General features: G+C 44.5%; 1 protein-coding gene across 3 annotated transcripts in view; it reads right to left on the bottom strand.

Moving 5' to 3' along the window:
- Positions 1 to 1351: 1351 nt before the first annotated feature.
- LOC126108665 (uncharacterized) overlaps positions 1352 to 22189 on the bottom strand; it is a 93029-nt gene continuing 72191 nt past the window's right edge. For all 3 annotated transcript variants that reach the window (XM_049913975.1, XM_049913974.1, XM_049913976.1), the window contains exons 6-9: positions 19735 to 19824; positions 11845 to 11904; positions 5468 to 5539; positions 1352 to 1686 (exon numbers count right to left, since the gene is read on the bottom strand). In XM_049913975.1, the coding sequence (XP_049769932.1) occupies positions 1525 to 1686; positions 5468 to 5539; positions 11845 to 11904; positions 19735 to 19824 (384 nt within the window). In that variant the 3' untranslated portion in view covers positions 1352 to 1524. The remainder of the gene's footprint in view (positions 1687 to 5467; positions 5540 to 11844; positions 11905 to 19734; positions 19825 to 22189) is intronic.

Raw genomic sequence — 22189 nt, forward strand, 5'->3', positions numbered from 1 at the left:
GGATGTAATGCAACTAACAGTCTCACACCAGTAATATTTTTGTATTCTTTTCGCCATTTAAACTGATTACGTAGGTCTATTGACTTATCTGTGTAGTCAACTTCTGTCACTCATAATGAAATATTTTTGATCTACTAACAATTAGAAGAAAAGGAAAAAGAAAGATAGACTTTCTCCTGTTCTGACTGTGTTACTGCACGGACACAAAATAGATACGAAATGAAACTTCCTGGCAGATTAAAACTGTGTGCCCGACCGAGCCTCGAACTCGGGACCTTTGCCTTTCGTGGGCAAGTGCTCTACCATCCGAGCTGCCGAAGCACGACTCACGCCCGGTACTCACAGCTTTACTTCTGCCAGTATCTCATCTCCTACCTTCCAAACACATCATTTCTGCACTAGAAAGAATAAAATAATTTTGGTGAGTTAAATAGCTGACACAGTTGTTTTTACTCATTTCAGACAACATTCAATTACTACCTGCACTTGAGACAATTTTCAATGATTGCTGGTTTCAGAAGCACAGTCCGCTGCTGACCAGAAAAGGTAGATTTCCTGAGTGTCTCGGCTGTCCACGAATGTGAGGAGTATCCCCAAGTCATCTTACTGATGAATTACACTCTCAATAAAAGTAATTTACACATTGAGGAATATTGACATAAAACAGTACATTTAGTAAAAGTAGATGCATAATGTTGGCCCTGAATGAGCACAGACTTCCCAAGAAACTGCATCGTAGTGATGCATATGTAATGAAAATTAAGCCAGAGGAACATTTGTGGTACAGAATGCTACTGTAATTTGAAGTAACTATATATTAGATTTGTGGAAGCTTTAATGTGCTGGAAGTATGGACAAACACGTCCAATGGTAGATTTCATGTAGTGGAAAATGTTTGTTCTTGAAATGTCATGCGGAGGAGTTAATATTTTTTGAGTTTTAAACAAGAAATACAGATTCAATGGTGGAGTCCACAAGACTGATTTGGGCACCACAAAGTGAAACTGCTGTTTTTACCCTCCCCTCCCCCCTCTCGCACGCACGCACGCACGCACGCATTTGTGGAAGCTTTAATGTGCTGGAAGTATGGACAAACATGTCCAATGGTAGATTTCATGTAGTGGAAAATGTTTGTTCTTGAAATGTCATGTGGAGGAGTTAATATTTTTTGAGTTTTAAACAAGAAATACAGATTCAATGGTGGAGTCCACAAGACTGATTTGGGCACCACAAAGTGAAACTGCTGTTTTTACCCTCCCCTCCCCCCTCTCGCACGCACGCACGCACGCACGCACACACACACACACACATTGCTTTTTGGGAGGTGTTAAAGACTGAAGAACAGAACATCTTAGGTAAATAATAGAAATGTATTTATTTATACAGTCAATAATAAATTTTTCATCACACACAGCATTCCTCGCTATCAGGTACTTTTGCGAGTTCGTTGTACGACCCACGGCTGACAGACAATACAAAGTGGAACGGGAAAGTCCTCCTACACTGCTACACTGCACGCCGGCCTCACTCGGACTGGAAGCGCAGGGCGCGCAGCCGCTTCCGCTCCGCCGCCGTCATATCAGCCGCCTTCGCCTTGGCCGTCGTAGCGGCTGCACTGCTCGCGGGCTCCGCCGTCACCGTGCCGAAGCGCTCCTGCCTCTTCCGCATCTTCTCCTCCAGCTCGGCCTGCGGTGAGATGTGCCCACGAAATTACTTCTGGTAATGCGGGGACTAATAAGAAATCGATTTGTAAAAAATCTGATCACGTTAAAAAGTAGCGAGTTGCAACAGGTCCACTCGCCACAACACCACTCCGAACATGAACACTATTTTCCCATTCTTTTCTCATTTCTTTCCCAAATTTAATAGATATTGCCTGTTAAAAAATGTGAAGCACCCAGAGGAGGACTCTGTCAGGTGTCGACATAACTTTGTATACGTACACATTATCTGCAGGTATGTAAATAATTAGAATTGCAATTATCTGCGACACGCAAACCACGTGGCAGATTTTAAACAGGGCTTCAGTACGCCTTTCCTTTTGGCTAGCTGGTCAATCTGTGGAACTCCAACTGTCAGGCATTCGGCCAATGTCAGCACGAACGGAAGTACACTCGTAGACAAAGTTCCGGCAGACCACGTCCAACTGCCACGTATAAGGATTGATGTATTGTGCACCAAGGATGCTGTAACCTCTTCACACCTGCACCCGACACGTGACAACAGGTAACGAACTACTCGTGACATTCTGTGGCACCTCGCACCAACGATTGGAGACCAGCAGCAGCAGAACTAGGGATCTGCCATCTGACACGTAGGCTGCCGCTATCGCCACAACCCGAACGGATGCGTTTGGAGTGGTGCCGTGACTGGGAAGCACGGACTGCGATTCTGCACAACCCCGAATTATGAATTATTGTCGTCACGGGACACAATGGTGACTGGGGAAAGGTCCTATTCTTTCAATATTTTGGAGAGACGCGACGGTGTTACTCTCGGTGTCGAGGTGTGGGGCACCTTTGGGTACTGGTGACCGAGGGATCTCCGATCGCAAGCAGTACGTCACGGACGTCCCGTGACGGCAGGCATCACTCTCCTGCGACAGTGTCCCCGAGCCACTTTTCACAGAATGACACTCGTTCACACACGGCACGTGTCTCTACGAACTGTCTGTGCAACGTCGACGTACTGCAGAGGCCGGCGAGATCCCGAGAAATGTCCGGGATAGAAAAAGTGTGGAACCGAATAGGACGTCGACTTTGTCCCAGTGAAAGTACTCGGGATAACACTGACCAGTTATGACAGTTGTTGGCCAGCTTTCCTCGGGAGGGGATACAGCAGTTTTATGACGTCATTCCCAAATGAATCAGAAAATGCATCCGGGCCAGAGGGGATGCAAATATTGTGCCGAAAAGTAGATTCACTTTACCAAGTTCTTGGTAAAGCTCAGCACAAAAGATTAGCAAAAGCCAAATCTCTTTAGCAAACCGACAAAAACAACTTCATTGTTCTGAAAGAGGATTAATGCTTGACTGTCAGAGGGGTAGAAATAAAACCTGAAACTAATAATATATTTTAGCCTTCTGTAATTATGCGAACGTATTTTAATTCACTTGGTAGCTCCCGGCCACAGAAATCCGTTTTGTTTTCATTTAATGTGAGAGCAATAAATGAAGAGGAAACAGCAAAATCACTAAACGTAAACACAGGTCACGTGGAGACTACCCACCTCCCCACTACAACTCTGATTGCTCTGTATATCAGCCCCGGATCTACGAAATTTCCGAACCGGGACAATGTTAGATAGTGGCGCCCAGCCACACATCTGTAGCAGAAGTGGGAGAAGGTACTACTCATTAAGCGACTCAACTGCGCATGCGCAAGAGCCCGCCCACAACTGCTCAAACGAATCTAATGTAAACAGCTGTCACGTCACGCTCACTGGAGGCAATTCATTGTTAGGAAGCATTGCATATTCTTCCTAAAGCCTTTTGACACACTTTGCTGTTGGCAGACGCTTGTATGAGCACTGCGTTTTATTGTTGCATGTGGCAAATTTCCTTTCGGACTTAAGGTTGTTTTTTTTCCCCCTCGTTCATGTTTTGTTGCTGCAGTATTATTCTGCAGAAGCGGGACAGAGTAATATCCTTTGTTAGAGTATTGCTTCTTACCAGTCAAAATCACAAAAATTTAAATGATAACTAAAACCATGAGAAATTCCCAGAATTCTAAAAAATACCTGGGTTTTTCCCAGTTTTCTCCCGGATGAAAAAATTCCCGGGTTTTTCCTGGCTCTCCCTGTTGTCCCAGGTCGTATACACCCTGTCAGTTACATAGGCTCAGTCTTTCTCCAACTGGAATTTGCTATATTTTATGTTAATGTTATCTTTGACATTTTGAATGGAGATATTTGTGATCCTTTGATTTAAAACACGTGCAGATAAAACTCCTCATGTCAAGATCATAAATTTTCTTTGTCGGTTACCGGTTTTGGCTCACTGATGAGCCATCTTCCGAGGTAAAATACAGAAAATTGTACATAAAAAGTCAATATTACCGATACACTCAATATTTGAATTTCCTTTATACAATACATTCCAATCTAAAATGTTGTTCGTATTCTTTGAACTAACTTGCCCCAGTTAAATATGAGACTCATATAGGCATAATGAGAAAAAATATTGAAATGTGATACAATAAAAACATGCAAAATATGTGACAATTAATATGAAATACCTTGCCTAAAATGAAAAATTGTAGATCGTTATGTAAATTGACAACGTTAAGCACTAATCAAATAGTTACGGTGCCCGTATTGCCACAAACGTGTACAAATGATCGACAGCAATTATAGCTGCCAATTCGTTGCTCCAAACCACTCATCTACAGTCACCCACTGTCCGACGGCGTCGCTCTTTACACCGTCTCGAGTGGCGATCAGCTCCGAGCGGCTCACACATAGTGCCCCACTCTTTTTGACTCCCTGCACAAATTCACTGTGCAACTGGTATGCTGGTAGCACTCGGAAACTCACAAGAGATTTCTTCTGCAGGTTTTGTTCGATTTTCTACAACCTTTCTCCACAATGCTCACCGTTCCTTCGTACCTCCACTTCAGAATCACACCACCGAGAGTCTACCCGGGCAGCTACAGCAGTGTCGAAATGCTACTGCCGAATCTGTTACTCGGGTAACATCCGGCGACTAGTCCGTGTTCGGAGTCACCGAGCTCCCCCGACTGATCCGTTCTTCTGTTACTGACAATACAACACTCCTTGCCTCCTCCTATACTGAGGGGTCCATCTCTCGTGACATCTAGTGGTCAATTCCGTATTACACAGGAGTCTCCTTATACTTTTGATAAGGTAGTGTACACATGTTTTAGTTTTACGGTGTTTCGTAATTATGACAAGCTACTAACTACAACCCTGCTAATACAGACACTGCGGTGACAGACTCGGTAGTGCATAACCACAGCTGTCATTTACCTGAAGGCTGACCATAACAGTACACAGACTTATTTACTGGGCACGGTCCTACAAGAGGTGCTCAGCTCTCTGTCTACCGACTAACTTACCCCACCTATCATAGCGAGGGCATCGACGGGGATACAGAACCGCAGTGTGAGCCGACACTTTCCACATTGGAACATCATTAACAGAAATGAATTAAGAAATAACTGAAATAATTAATTAAACATAGAAAATCCTAGGGGCAACTGGGGACTGAACTTTCTAAACTCTCGATGTTTGATCAGCTACAACATGGCACGAGAAAAGCTGCACACCACAAACACCCAACATTTGTGGCTCCCCTTTGTGGACCAACATTTGTGGCTCCCCTTTGTGGAGCAGGAAGCCACGTGTCAGTGGACTGTGGCCAAAGAAACTACTAATCAGGAAAACAAAGTGAAGATATTCTTGCTCTAAAAGTTATTTTATCTTTTATATGACTGATAACCCCAGTACCTTTGTCAGAGCACTCGAGACTGTAGTTCCGAATCGCTCGGCCCGCTTCTTCAACACGTCAGAACTTGGAGCCTGAAACGAGGGGGGAAGAAACTGATTACTTACATATGTACACGGATGACAAAAATATATACAGTAAGAGAATGAAACATCAATGAACTATAACCTGGACACGCGAATGGCGCATTAATAACAGCTACCGACGGTTCGAAAATGAGAACTGATGAAGAGATCTAAGGAAATATAGAGAAATATCAGAAATAATGGCAAAGAAAAGGTCAATCTTTGGCATAACTTCCTATACAATGAGGACAGTCTAATGAAATAAATACATCTTTGTTTGTGAAAAACAGTGCCAATAACAGAAGATATTGTAGAAACACTAAAAGAGACAGAAACAATCTGAAATAAACAGAAATAAACAAAAGAATTTTTTAAGAAAAAGTATTGAGTTTAGAAGGCTTTCGTAGCAGAAAAAAAAAAAGAAATGAAAAACAACATGGACAGGAAGAACAGATATAACAACAAGGGAGAAGAGGGAGTACTGGAAATACAGGAAACAACAAAGAAGAGAGAGGAAATGAAGCTGTTACTTAAAACTAGTTGGTCAAAACAAATAATAAAAGAAAAACAAAAGATAAGAAAACTGCAACATGACCGATTGTTGGTATATCACTTTCAAAGGGGAGAGACAGGAAATTCATTAAAGAAGTTACAGTAACACATGGAGAGAATGCACAGGAGTTGCAGAAAACTATAAGAATAGCATGGTGTAGGATCATCTGAGGTTGACTCTGTGTGTGTGTGTGTGTGTGTGTGTGTGTGTGTGTGTGTGTGTGTGTGTGTGTGTGGGTGTGTGTGTGCGCGTCAAGAAGAATGGTCAATGGCAGATTCAGGGGCAGGAATGGCCATCTGAAGCAAAAAAGTCAATAAATATGGACTCTAAAATGCATTCCTCCAGAGCTATGAGCATTTCTTCATTTTTGATACTGTGAAACAAATCTCTTCTATAAAAAGCTCTTTGCTTTCCATATTTTGGGATGAGATAGTATGGACCAAAACAAGAAAAACTGTCTAATATACAAAATACATACCTCAAGAACTATGAACACTTGCTCAGTATGTGTTTCACACTTGCAAAGATGGCCAAGTACTCATCGCTCATAAAATATTTACAGTCCACGTTTACCAAGACTGCTTTGCCCTGAATGATCGCTCCTGTCATATCCATGAACACTGACTATTCCTTCCAGCACACGTAGTATATACAAAACGGTAGTCTTTGCCACCGAAAGAAACTGATTGGTTCTTTGCAACATTCTTTAAGAGTGGTACGGAGCTAATGTATGCAGTTTCAGTTGTACTTGTTTGTTTTGTTTTAGCGTGCAAAACCAACTAGGGTCACATGTGCCCGTGCCAAACTGTAGAACATGTAGACAGAGAGAGGAGATAAAAACGACTACATGTCAATCCTAATCAACGGAAGAGAAGACAGCTAGAAACAGGGACCTGGAGAAAGGTCTACAAAATATGTCATAGAACAATGGAGGTCCAGAGCACCGTATTTCTAAAGCACATAAAAAGTAAAATGCGATCGATAGCCCACGTGCCGTTCGCTAAAACGACCGATAACTCAGATGGCAAACACAAATGAGAACGTAAGTGGTTGAAAAAGGGCATTCTGTCAGGAACTGGCAGACTGTCAATAGTTCAGTGCAACGTGCACAAAGTGGTGGGGCAGCACCACTTAACAAATGGTGACGGCTAAAAAGACAGTGCCGAATACGTAACCTAGTGAAACTGATCTCGTGGCGAGACGGCCATGAGGAGGTCGTCCGAGCCGCTGGGAGAGGCTTAATAACTGGAGCTAGTTCCCGTGAAGGGAGCACTGGTGGCCATGCCAAACTGACGACACCTGCTGACGGACGGCAAGACAAAGTGACGAGACGGTCAACTGCAGAACGGCGCTTTCAAAATCCACACTGTGCAGTGGTTAATAAACTGCGAGACTCGAGTCACTGTACCAGCTGGGCATGAAACATGTGTTCCATCACCTTGCAAACACAGCTGGTGAGAGAAATGGGGGGGGGGGGGGGGGCGTTTAGCTAGAAGAAAGGTGTTTGTCCTTAATGGGCTCAGGTACGGATATGACGGTGGCTTCACGGCAGTGTCTGGGAAACGTGCCCTCTGCCCAGATGCGCTTGTACATCTGAAGCAGAAAGTCCTTGCCCCCAAGAGACAGGTGCTGCAACATCTGAATGTGAATATCATCTGGCCCTGGGGCAGAAGATGGGGATGAAATGAGAGCACAATCTAGCTCCATCATAGGAAAGGCAGCATTGTAGTACTCACGATTCTGAGAAGAGAAAGGTATCGTGCAAGCCTCCTCTGCTCGTTTCCGAAGGAGGAAGGCAGGGTGATAGTGGGAGGAGCTCCAAACGTCCACAAAATGGCGGCCCAAGGTGTCTGAGACAGCAACAGGGTCCACGACGACATTGTCTGCTACTGTCAGGCCGGAAATTGGGGAACGGCTCTCGGTCCGAGAGGGTCGTCGGAGGCCGGTCCACACGATGGAAGAGGGAGTGGAACTGTTAACACAACTACTGAATGACATCTAGGTAGCTTTTCCGCTATCCCAAAGAACACGATGACACTGTGCGCAACTGTTTATAACGAATGCAGTCTGCCACCGTAGGATGACGGTTAAAAATGTCGAGAGCACACCGGAACGCACAAATTGCGTCGCATCATGTCTCAGTTCACCGAGGGACCGGAATACGGGCCGGTAAAGAGGAACTGTGAGTAACGGAACATTCTGCGGTAGTAAGGATAATGTCTGTAAGATGTTCTACCTGATTGTCACAACTGGGGAAATGGCGTTAGTGAAGGTCTCCAGGGAAAAGCAAAGCCTCCAGTAACCCTGAGTAAGCTACCATTTGGCTGTGCACGTAGGTGGGGTAGGAGTCAGCACACGGGAAATGGTCACTCGAGTACGTGTCGGAGAGAACGGACCACTCGAGGCGATGGGAAAGCTGGGCAGAGCTGAAGGATAGATCTAAATGGGTATAGGTGTGCGTGGGGTCTGAAAGGGATGTGGGTGCTTCCGTGTTAAGGCAGAAGAAGGGGATGGTGCGCATTTAAGTCCCCGAGCAGCAGAAAGGGCTCAGGTAGGTGCCCGATAAGCCACAGGAAGTTTGCCCTGGTGACATCGAATGATGGAGGGATGTAAAATGTACAAAAGGAAAAGGCAAACTGCAACAGCTGCAGGCGGGTACTCAGGGAGACGGGTTGACTACGATCATCATCCAATACGAGAAATGTGACACGCCCACGAGAAATGGTGTCCTCAGGAGGGAAGGTCTAAACAGACCGGGAAGAAATGCGAGAGCTCAAAGCGATCACGACGACACAATTTTGTTTCCCGAAAGCAGAGACTACGTGGCCGCTGCAATTCCGAGACCAGCTGTAAAGCATCTTTGTCGGATCGAAGATGGCAAACGTTCCACTGGAGGAGAGTCGTGACGAGGGAAAAATGAAGGGGTGTCACCCTTGCGGCTGCCGAGTGCCAGCCTTCCGAGACTCACTGCTAAAGGGCACAGAGGCAGCGGGATCCCGCTCCACGAGGTCTGCAGAAGCGTCTGCATTCACCTTCTGTCGGCCTGTGTAGTCCAGGGCAGAAAAATTGTTGGCGGTGCACGCCGGTGGCACGGACGTCGGTCAGGTGAGGCTATCACGTGGTGACACTGTCGGAGAGGATCTTCGGGTCACCAAAGGAGAAGATCGTTTGCCTCTGTTTGGCTTCTCGGAGCCTTTCTGGTTGGCAGACGAAGACCAGATGCCGGTCGGCTGGAGGGACGTAGGAAGTCTTCACGAGAGCATTCCTACTGTCCTTCGAGGCGTGCCAGTTGCGTAGCAGGTGACTTCGCCCCGTGTGGCGAAAGTTTGGTGGCTCGTCGCACAGCTGGAGGAGGCGACAGGGAAGCTACCGTGATGCTGGGCGATTTCACAATCGTGGTGCTAAAGTTGAGGTCGCACGTCTGTGTGGCCACGTTCTGCGTGGAGCGAGATGTACCGAGAACAGTAGTGTAGGCGCCAGACGGTAGAATGCGGGGTTTCCGACTAGCCGACAACTTGCGAGCGACCGGTCGAGCACTTTTTCCTTCACCCCGATGTCCCGGACAACCCGCTTATCGAGATACGCGGGACAGTCACCGGAGGAGGCAACGTGGTCACCGCTGCAGTTGATGCGGCAAGGAGGAGGAGGAAGAGGGGGACAATAGCCCTCGTGAGCACCCCTACCCTACCACAGGTTACACATTTAGCAAGATGTCGACAGGGCGCTAAAAAGTGGTTGTAACGATGGCACCGGTAACAGCACATCGGGTTCAGAAAATACGGTCTGACGATGATAACTTCAACCCCGCTTTAATCTTTGACGGAAGAACCAATCTATCAAAAGTGAGAAAGAGAGTGTGTGTGGACGCTAAGGAGGCATCTACCTTTTTCATCACCCGAGGGACTACAATGACACCCTGGTCAAAGAGGTACGTTTGGATTTCCGCCTCGGTCAGGCCATCTAGCAGCCCAGTGTTCGACGGGCCTCGAAATGAACAGGATAGCTCTGAAGGAGCGAAGCTGGTTGAGAATCGTAGCACGGTGTAGCACTTTTAATCTTTAGCCTCATTCCATTTACGTTTTGTAGACGTCGATTGTGAAGGCGACCGACTCACTGCGAGAAAGTCACTCACGATTGCCAGCGTCTCCGACGGCGCGCTCCTTCCAACTGGGGGCGCACCTGCCTCGGGGTGCACCTGCCTCAGATGATTGTTCACACCTGCCGAACACCTGACAGAGGGACCAATCGGCAATTTGGGAAGACAGCAGCTTCCTGGGCCCGGCCTGTACCGGGGGTACGTGCGAACCTTACCTGTCGACCCAGGGCTGGGAATTACGCATTACCCAGTCACCCGTTATGTGTCAGATGTGTGGGGCGGCCTTCAGGAGTGGTCAGGGGGAAGAAGAAAAAGAGGAACCGCAAATGCCGAAGCAGAGGAACGATAGGAGAAGGTGAATGAAGAAAGAAAAGAGGAACAGAAAACTGTGGAGAGTATTCTGATATTGACTACTGAAAATACAGAATACGTTGCCAAAAACAGCACAGACATGTTTCCCAAGGGAGGGGGAAAAGAACAGCAAGAGGATAGGCAAGCAGTATGAAAGAGGAAAGATGCTGCAAAGGCTGCGGCCCCGTGGTAGCCGAGCACAGACCCACCAAACAGCGGCAAGCCCCTGAGAGGGGGGGGCGGGGGTCACATGATCAGATGATTTGCACAAAAATAATGAGAAAAGGTGTCAGTAACCTAAATTACAAAACAAAGTAATTTCTATAAACAACTGTATGTACTTGACATAAGACAATTGAAAATCCAGGATGGAATGTAAAACAATATAATGTACAGGATAGTTGCTACTCAGCATATAGCAGAGATGCCGAGTCACAGAAATGCACAACAAAAAGACTTTCTAACAGTCAGCTTCCAGCCAATGAGGACTTTGTCAAAATTAGACAAAACACACACACGCACAAAGTCCTCATTGGCTGGAAGCTGACTTTCTAACAGTCTTTTTGTTGTGTGTTTCTGTGACTCGGCATCTCTGCTATATGGTGAGTAGCAACTACCCTGTACATTATATTGTCGAATACGTTACATACTCACTTGTTAATTGGAGAGGCTCGGAGAAGCGGTTACAGTGCAAATACATCTGTGCTTCAGTTGATAGAACTTTCAGCTGCCGTTCACAGTGTAACAATATAAAGGTGGCAACTCTTAAATCACAAATTTAAGATTGAAAATGTCCACAATGTGAAAGCCATCTCAGAGTGAAAACTGGTAAAGAAGTAGTTTAACTACTGGTGCGCATAAATTAGACACGCAGTGCAGTTACTACCCTGCTTCTGACCCACATTTAGGTTATCTAGATAAATTTAAATATTTTTTTACTAGTTTTCACATTGTCAAGGCTTTCACATTCAGTTTTATATTGTGAACACTTTTTATCTTATACTTGGGATTTGAAAGTTGCCAACCTTACACTGTTTGTGCTAAAATGTTAGCAATAAGCTCCAACCATCAGGGCACAGACAAATTTACAATATAAGTGCCCCTCTGTGCGTCATCAGTTAAGCAGTTGATATATAAGGTATTCAATTACATACGATCGTGTATAGCAGTTAAGTCTGTCTCGTAATGTAGTTTCCTAGCAATTTCCACCTATTGTTTTTTTAAAATAGATCATCCGACAGCGACCGGTACACTTTATAAAGTAAGTTTCCACATCTGACAACTCACACAGTAACATCTCACAATTTCACCTACCGTCTCAGGAGTGATACCGAAGCGCTCTGCTCGTTTCTTCAAAACGTCCGAGTCCGGTGTCTGAAACAAAACCAAAATATTGTGATAGTTACCTGTGTCTAATTGTCAGTCCTCAAGACAGGATACATTCGAGAAGGGCTGACGGCTGAGCAGAAGAAACGCTATAACCTCAGTACTACCGACAATGTAACAGACCTAGACTCCAGTGTAATCTCTCCCTCCACCTTCGATCTGTTCATCTCTCTTTTTTTTTTTTAGTCCCTTCTTCTATCTCAGCTCCCCTCTCGATGTACGGGCCACTCGAAACATACTGGCAAATTAATACTCTGCATACTGGACCGGAGCTCAAACCCTGAACCTCACCCTTTGCAGGCCAGCTATCCACACGCGACTGCCGTGACTGTGGGCCGCGAGTTGTGCCCGTTCGGCTCAGTGGGCGAGAGCACTGCCCGGGTTCGAGTCACAGTCCGGTACACAGTTTTAATGTGCGAGGAAGTTTCAAAATGGCACACCTTACACTGCACAGTAAAAATACTCACACTGAATGAAAAGACAGTGGAAAATATTAAAACAAAACTGAGTGGATCAAAATATATTTGTGTGTTAAATGATACGCACCAAAAGGGTAGGGGAGGGGGAAGGCGAGAATAGCATTTTCGACCTTCCGCATTTAGATAACGGTAAAGTAATTTATTTTACTGCTAAAATTTACTCTTGTAGACACATGCCGCACATTCAAAGTCTGCAGCCTACTGTAGCCCAGGTGGATTTTGTTGGCCAATCTGCGGTTGTTCCCTGGCTTCACAGACCTCAAGTGCCCATACCAATTTGTTAATCTCAACTTCACCTTCGTCACTGTGGCACGCTGTAAACGGTTATCATTTATACCCTGTGTATACAGTGTATCATTGTTTTTTTGAGGAAAAATTCTGTCACTGTTTACGCACATTAAGAATCTTTCGTTTGCCATTTATTCAACTGCAATGCTCTTAATATTTTTAAAACACTGGGGATTTAGACTTTTTCAATTAACACATAAGAATTCTGAATTATTCGGGAATAAAGGCGATGACTCACCAAAAGGGTGTGTGTCATCAGTAGGAACCGAAAGGAACAGAAATTTGCTAGCTTTCAGAATGAAATTGCTTTTTCAAGTTTGCAGGAAGAAAACAAACACACACACACACACACACACACACACACCTGTCTGCCTACAACGTGATCAGCTGACTGCCAGCTCTTTCCTTGTAGTGGGGTGATGTGGGGTACAGGGTGGGGTGGAGAGAGGCAGGAGGAAGGGAGGGGGCTGGGGGTAGTGTGTAGTGGCTCATGAGAGAGAGAGGAGCTGTCTGTGGGCTAGCTAGAGGTGCAGGTAGATGGGGCAGGCGGGAGACAGCAGGGGATGCGATTTCACAGACGAGGGCATGAGATGGCAGCACACAAGTTGCTGACATGAATTGGGTGTGGGTACTGGGACAGGGGATGGTGTGCGCACGCACGCACACACGCACACGCGCGCACGCACACACACACACACACACACACACACACACACACACACACTATTGGATGAAGGGACAGAAAGTTACCTTAGGTTTAGGCCAGGGAGCAAACGATGCGCTGTAAGGATAGGTCCCATTTGCATAGTTTAGAAAAGCTGGTGGTGGTGGTGGTGGTGGTGGTGGTGGTGGTGGTGGGGAGGATCCAGATGGCACGGGTTTCGAAGCAACTATTGAAATTTCGTGTGTGGTGCCACTGAGTGCGTCTCGTTTTTGGCAACAGTCTGTCAGTGGCCATTCATTCTGACTGTCAGCTGGTCAGTTGTCATACCAATGTAAAACACTGTGCAGTGGTTGCAGCAAAGCTGGTATATAACACGGCTGCTTTCGCATGTGGCTCTGCCTCTGATGGGGTAGGATAAACCTGTAATGGGACTGAAGTGGTGCTGGGTGGGTGGATTGGGCAGGTCTCGGATCTGGGTCTTCCACAAGGGTACGATCCCTGTGGGAGGGGACTGGGGGTGGAAGTGGCATAGGGACGGACTAGGATGTCGAGGTTAGGTGTGCGGAAGAACACCACTCTGGGAGGGGATAGAAGTATCTCGGGTTGGATGTCCCACATTTCAGGGCCTTCGGCACACTGGGCGAGTGAGTTCTTGTCACTGCAGATGCATCTGCCACCACGGTATGGGAGAGACTTTTTGCTGTGGACCGGGTGGCAGCTGTCAAAGTGCAGGTACTGTCGGTGATTTGTGGGTCTGGTGTGGAACGAGGTGTGGCCGGAGCCGTCCGAGAGGAGGAGATTGACATCTAGGAAAGTGGCACGACGGATGGAGGAGGACCGGGTGGAGTGGATGGGAGAGAAGGTGTTGAGATTGTGGAGGAATGAGGATAAGGTTTCCTGGCCTCGGGTCCAGATTATTAAGATGTCATCGGTAAACCTGAACTGGACCAGGGGGTTTGTAGTTTTGGCAAGGCCAATCCACCCACCCAGCACCAGTTATTCCAGTCCTGTCACAGGTTTCTCCTACCCCATCAAGAGTCTGGGCCACCTGTGAAATCAGCCACATTATATACTAGCTCAGCTGCAACCACTGCACAGCGCTTTACATTGACATGACAACCAACCAGCTATCAATCAGAATGAAAGACCATTGCCAAACCTGCCAAAAACAAGCTAGACCACTCAGTGGCATAATATGCAGCAGAGCACAACATATTAGACTTCAATGGTTGCTTCACAGTCTGTGCCATCTGGATCCTCCCCACTACCACCAGCTTTCCTGAGCTGCACAGATGGGAGCTATCCTTACAACACATCCTTTGCTCCCATAACCTCCCTGGCCTAAACCTAAGGTAACTTGCTGTCCCTCCCCCCCTCCCAATCCCTTAACCAATAGAGTGTGTGTGTGTGTGTGTGTGTGTGTGTGTGTGTGTTTTCTTCCTGCAAACTTGAAAAAAGGAATTTCATTTCGAAAGCTAGCAAAAAATCTATACTTTTTTTTGTGTACTTATCAGTGAAGCAGTGCTTACGCCTTTCAGCGAGTGGTCTCCTTTATTCTAAATATTTCAAATATTTCTTAACTCTCAACCAGAACTTTCTGTGCATAACAAATAAGAGTTCCTTCCAGATATTTACAAGCTGATATTACCAGTACTAAAATGGTGCCACTTCAGTTTTAGCTGCAAATGTTCTATTTTCCTATTGCAATTTCAGCATTTTTAAGCATACAATTTGATCTTGTGTCATAGAAATATGTTAAAAATAGTGTTCTTGTAGGGCTATATTACTCATGATGGTAATATAGTAACTGGCTGTTATTAATGACATGAATAGATTTGTTATTGATATGCAGTTTGAACTCAATGCATATTACAACAAGATAATACTGTAAATCTTCCTTTGGTGTTTTTCCTCTCTGAAAATGATTACACCTTAAATGACACACTTTTGCTGGGTAAGCAGAGGTACAAGGACTATCCAGAAAGTAGACTGTGTTTTGGTGTCAAAAAATTATAGGATTGCTAGGGGAGGGGGGAGTTTACAGGGAAAAAAGGTTTTTTTTTTTTTTTTTTTTCAATTCAAAGTAACACTTTAATACTACTTTTCTACATAGCCTCCACACAAAAAATTGGGGACTTAACATAGTTGTGAACAAGCTTTGAAATTCCACTGTCATACCCTTCCACAGTTCTGCGTCATCATCAAAGCACTGTGCTGCGAGACAGGTCTTTATAGTTGGAAACTGATGGTAGTCACTGGGTGCAAAATCCAGACTGTACCGCAGGTGGGGAAACATCTCCAACTTGAAAGCATCAAGTACTTCTCGAGTGCGATTTGCCACGTATGGTCGAGCGTTATCACAAGAGAACAAAATTTTTGAGCTCAACTTTCCTCTACTTATTATGAACTGCTCTTCCCAAGTTCTCCAAAGTTTGACAGTACATCACAGAGTTTACAGTTGTCTCACACTCAAGAAAACTGACAAGAAGCACAACTTTTTGATTCCAAGAAACAGTTGCCACAAACTTTCCCGCAGACAACGTCAGCAAGCAATTTTTTGAGTAATTTGCATGGCTCCCCTCTGCAGACTGCAATCTGGTCTTGCTGTTCGTACATTTGTACCAAGTCTCATTTCCAGTTATGATTCAATCGATAAATCAGTCATCACCTTTTTTGCAATAATCCAGAAATATTAACGATGCAGCTATATACAGTTTCTTGTTGTTTTCTGTCAAGATTTTTGGCACTCATCTTGCCTAGCTTCTGTGCAACAATCTGAAGCAACAAACACTGTGGAAAACTAAATGATTGCTCTGTCATCATCAAGAAACAGCGGTTTTCTCAAATCTTCTCATCGACTTTTGCAACCAGTTCACCAGTAGTAAAGCTGTTGTTATGGACCTTACATAACTGTATTTAAACAATGGCCATACTGTATATATTGACGACTGGTAAAATTCCGTGTTACTGTTTATAAGGATCACAGAAAGAGGCAAAAATGCCATATGGATAGTTAGATCCACACCACCAAATATGCCAGACCAGTTCCTAGAATCTAAACTAACAAGAGGAGAGACCCTTTATTATCTTCACAAAAGCTCATGGCTCTGAAGTAGATGGATAAAAAAGAAGTAAATACAGCATTCTACCCACCATCCATCCAGATGTCAATATGAGAGCAACAGGAGAAACTGATGGGAAAAACAAAACCCCAGCCCAGAAGCCTAAAGCCATACAACAAGTCAATGAATGTAGTCGACAGATAAGACCTGCAACACAGTCTTTCCCTCTCGTGGGAAGACGTACCAAAGAATATAAGATTTTCTTTTTCCTAATGGCCATTGGGATTTTCAATTAATGTATCCAACTAAACAAAGTGACAGGAAAAAAATCTTGTTTCAATCAGTTTAGAATTCAGCAGGTTGAGAAAATAACTGAGCAGGTCACTCTATCAGACTACCCTTTATGTGGATCATCAGAATCTGGAATTCCCCATTAGTCTGCTAGTAGCAAATTAGGCATATTTTGTTAGGTTTATCCCTCCTTCCCCCAAAATCCAACAAGAAAACACCCTCAAGAAATTGTGTAGTGTGCATAGCAAGGAAGAAGACAGGTGACACACGGTTACGAGTATGAGAAATGTCTCGTGGCATTGCACATGCCCGATTGTTTTCAGGTATAGCACACCTATACAACAGCTTCTAAAATAATATTATCTTCACTCCTCATCACTTTAGTAAATAGTAAGGTACAACTTATAAAGAATTCCCATAAAAAAATTATATAATTTTGAGAAAGGTGTGCATCACATAAAAGGCTGATTTAAGTAAATTTAAACGGTAAATACAGGACCAACTATGAAAGAAAATATCAGTAAGTCAATGGGTCAAGCAAAGGGACTGGAGGCGAGTGTGACACATGGTTAATGACAATCAGTTAGGAAACCCGACAGCAACTGCCGCTGTCAGTAAATGCTGGCCTGTCTCGACTGCTTTCCGAGCAATTATTGCAATGTGGAAACTGTGTCTGTGGACATTCAGACGGCTCATCAAAGACTACTGCGCGCAGTGGCAAGTAAAAATGCAAGGCTTTGGTGGACCAAAAGACACACAAACTGGACAGTAGCTGACTGTGGGTGCACTGTGTGGTCCGAGAAGTCACCATTTTCCATTTTTCTAATTGTCCGAAGCACCGAGTGTACCACATTTAGTTAGGCTTTTAATGCGTAGAGTATGGAGGACTTAACTCAGGCCGTGGGTGGTTCTACGATGTTTTGTGGGTGTTCTTCATACCGTGACAAGGATTTACACATTAAGGTAACCGTGAATGTAAACTGCAACATTCTGTGTGATCAAGTGATGCCCTTTTCATTTTCACGCAACGCATACTGTGGGCACAGCTGCCTTCCGAGATGGCAACAGTCATGTTCACGGCACTGCTCACATACATTCCCCATTTGACGAACACTCGGGTACGCTGTCACACCTCTACTGGTTCGTCAGATGTTCATCCTGCAGAAAATATCTGGTAAAATTTGAAACGGCATGTAAAAAGTAGCATTCGTGCCCTGTCATCCTTCAGGAAATTGGTTTTCACAGAAGCTATCAAAATATGTCTGATAAATTATTTAATTAATCGTGATGACCATTTTAACTTTCACAAAACATGGAATCTGGCACTGACTATTTAGATAGTCCACATCAGTCCAGTACTGTTTCACATCCACCAGAATTTGTAACACAACATCCTTCTCATAGGGGTCACAGTAGCGTACCCTTCTGCCACCTGTGTGGAATTACTTTCACTACCATCTTCCGCCTACGTGTTTGCAACTGGCTCACCATAACAGCATAGAAGTTCGACAGGAGCACTTTATAGTCATTCGCTCCGAAGACGGCTGGATGGTTTACAGCCAAACTATGAGCAGCCAGAAAGATTTGGTAACCGACGAATTCTCACAGTTTTATGGATTTTCTCAGTTTCGCATCACCGGCTCTTCAGTCACTGTGTGTGCTAAATATACGCATATATCGACATAAAAATTTGACAAAATCGTCAAATATTAGTTCTCCCACGCTTTATCTCTCCAATCACTCACCACCTCCCAAAGTCCCACTGTCTGGTCACAGAGGAGCAGTATCCTCATGACTCAGGAACACCCAGGACTGGAGCAACTGAAACACTCTCTCCGCCAACGTTTCAACTACATCTCATCGTGGCCTGACATGAGGAATGTCCTACCTCATGTTCTTCCCACCCCCTCCTACAATGGTATTCTGATGCCTACCAAACCTACTCAACATCCTCATTCGTCCCTTCTCCGACCCCCTTGCCTCACAGCTGAAATCCCTGTAACAGACTTAGATGGAAGACCAGGCCCATACACCCTCCTGCCACCACCTACTCTAGTCGGGTCACAAGTATAACCTGTCCCAAGAAACAGCTGGACCGCCCACTTACTGAGCATGCTGCCCAACATAACATTCTTCATTTCAATGACTGCTCACAGCCTGTACCATCTGGATCCTTCTTACCAACACCAGCTTTTCTCAACTGCACAAGTGGGAACTCTCTCTGCACTATAACCTGCATTTCTATAGCCCCCTGACCTTAGTCACTGTCCATCTCCTTCCCTGTTCCCACTCCAGCACTACACACAGCCTTCTATTCCACCAATGCATCCACAGTCCTTTCACTTCTCTTCCTTACTCCATCCCGGCCCTTTTATCTAACCTCCCGACTGCACATAGCTGCCCTACCCTCTCCCCTACTCATCCATATATGCTCCCATAAGCATCAGTTCACCGTCCCCCCCCCCCCTACCCTGCTACCCCCCCCCCCCCCCCTTTCCCTGAACTGGCATGCTCCTTGCCCCCACTACACAGACTGCTTCTCCCATTATGGACAGTTGCTCATACTCTGACATCGGCAGCCAGAGATGGTGGTTTTGTGTGTGTGTGTGTGTACTATAGCAGAAGGCTTTTTGGCTGAAAGCTTTTTTTTTTTTTTTTTTGGGGGGGGGGGGGTGCCTGTCTGCAACTCAACATGTCCATTATGTGGTGAGTAGCAATCTATTCATTTCATAATGTGTCAGAAATTTGTTGGTATGAAGATCTGCCCCCTCCCAGCGGCTAGGTCATTGATAAAAAATGAGCAGGATAGTAAACAATGCTCTGCCTCATATACATGCAGCTTAACTATCAAAAGACACAAAGAGTTGATGGTGATATCATCATGAAATTCAGATATTGTGCTTGCTGAAAGCAGCATTTGAGCAACAATCTAAAAATCAGCCTCAAAATAACTGGTAGCTTAATATTAAATTTATTTTTGAGCTATACAACTTATATCGACTAAGAGCTTTCGCAGTGAGCATAAAGGACATACCTTTGGAGCAATTCCAAACCTGAGCGCCCGTATCTCCTTCTTCGCTTCGTCAGACACAACTCCAAATTTCTGTTTCCTGATCTCCATCCGCTGTGAAAACATCACAGTGTCATAGTTAGTTACGCATATCTGGTAAGCACACAAACATGAAAAACTAAATAAGAATTGAAAATTTTGGTAATTGTTAACACTTAATTATGCCTACTACACTTCAAGTTAAGTGTGAATTCACGCAATTCACTTGAATGCCGAAAATTTATCTACTAATTCTATCAACAAACTGTGGCATTTAATTTTCCCTCCTGAAATTGTTGCTCAAGCTTAGATTGTGCTCCTAGTCCTCTTCTCTTTAGTGTAACATGGCTCTTGTCACAGACACGACACTTCATTTAGAGACACGCAGTGAGGTCTGTACGGAACCAAACTATGTGGCCGTTTACATCTTACAAGAGAGTGCCGAGTTGCCAGCCCTACCCCACTTCCGCACACTGTTTGAGGTAAGTTTGTACACCTCCATCCGAGATAATGTGCTGCGCCCTCCGTACCGAGAAATTCTCAATCTGGTCACAGATTTTGTTCCACGGTCCGTACAATCGTAACACCTTAATAGACAGACAGGGATACTGAGGAGCTGATGGAGTCAATAAATAAATGACAACAAAAGCTGTAGGGATATCTCTTCAGGATGAATGCAACCCAACTAGTGAAACAGTTTTTAATGCATTGGATAACAAACCTAAAGTACCTGATTAATGGTTCATGTGAGTAAGAAAGGATAACAGAGGTGTCGGACTGACACAGGTAGACATTTCTAACTGATCAAAGTACAGTGACTGACTGACAACTTTAACAGCTTAAATGATGTGCAAAAGCAGAATAGCAACTGGACGGATGAGAGAAGACGGGGAAAGAATGCAACATTTTCTGGCTGTGATAAGGATTCCAGAAATGCCTTACGTTACTCGACACTGTCTAACGGACCTCAACAAGAGAGGAGGGGGGCGTAGTACTTTTGGTAATAAACGCTGATGTGTTTCCGAGTCAATGCTTTTCAGAAGAAATACTGTGTTTGCCCGATTGTCTACACATCACTTCACTGAAGTTCTTCTGCACCCCTTGCCGGATTAGGACAGTGATCAGAACGAATATAGCATACCACTACAAACTAGATGCCATCGTCAGCACGAATCTCCCATTCCACAGCGAACTGTGTATGTGGTTTGCAGAAGGACTTCTGTTTGGACAGTAGGACACACATGCTGATAGAACTGAATAGATTTAAAGGATCTCAAGCCAGCTGTGCAACTACATTCGTGATTTCCTGTCTTTAAGATCACAGTTTGTAGTAATTTACGATAGGTCACTGAGCAAAAAAGAAGTGGTATCAGGGATTCCGCAAGAAAAATTATGTTCTCTCTGCTGTTATTAATATATATGAATGAATTAGGAGACAATCTGAGCACCTCTCTCAGATTGATTGCAGTTGATGCTGTCATTTACTGCTAGCAAAGTCATCAGTAAATCAAATCACAAAATGATTTAGACAAGATATCTGCACGCTGCAAAAAGTAGCAATTGACCCTGGACAACAAAAAGTGCAAGGTCCTCCACATGCGTACTAAAAATAATTTCAGTTGCATGACAAATCACACAAATCGAATGGCTGTCCATATGCCTACATACCTAGGGATTACAATTACAAACAACTTCAACTGGAACTATCACAAATAAAATGATGTCATGAAGGTAAGCCAAAAATAGTATTTTATTGGCACAGCACTTGGAAGGTGCAACATATCTTTGGTGTGAGTCAGAGTTGGAGGACAGCTATTCACATTGCTCTGCAGTTTTTAAAATGGTTTTAATTTTCAAATACTTTCTTATTAATTTTTTGTGGTAATATTTGCTCAAATTAATTTATTAGAGGATGTATATTTACCTTTGACTACCTCGCTTTGGCAGCCTGCCGTATGCAAGTATGTTTACCGGTATGTCATGCAGCGAATTCTCTCAGGTGTATTTACATTTTGTGACGATTAATAATAATTTCTTACATATAGAAGAAAGTTTAGGGACAAACAATTCAACAGAAAAATCACAGAAGAATGTTGAAAAAGCAACTCACAAAATTCAGTCATACAAATGTATCACTAACATTTCCTTCTGAAATTAAGAACACTATATATTATCTCAAAAATAAAGTTCACCTGAATTTGACTGCATTTGCAAAAGAGTACTAAAGAACCAACAGGCTCACCACAGTGGTAACACCGGTTAAGCACCGTCGGGCTTGGCTAGCACTTGGATGGGTGACTGTCCGTCAGCCAAGCGCTGTTGGCAAGTGGGATGCACTCAGCCCTTGTGAGGCAAATTGAGGAGCTACTCGATTGAGAAGTAGCAGCTCCGGTCACAAAAACTTACAACAGCCGAGAGCGGTGTGCTGATCACATGTGCT

This window comes from Schistocerca cancellata, chromosome 11 (genome assembly GCF_023864275.1).
Source record: "Schistocerca cancellata isolate TAMUIC-IGC-003103 chromosome 11, iqSchCanc2.1, whole genome shotgun sequence".
Taxonomy (NCBI): domain Eukaryota; kingdom Metazoa; phylum Arthropoda; class Insecta; order Orthoptera; family Acrididae; genus Schistocerca; species Schistocerca cancellata.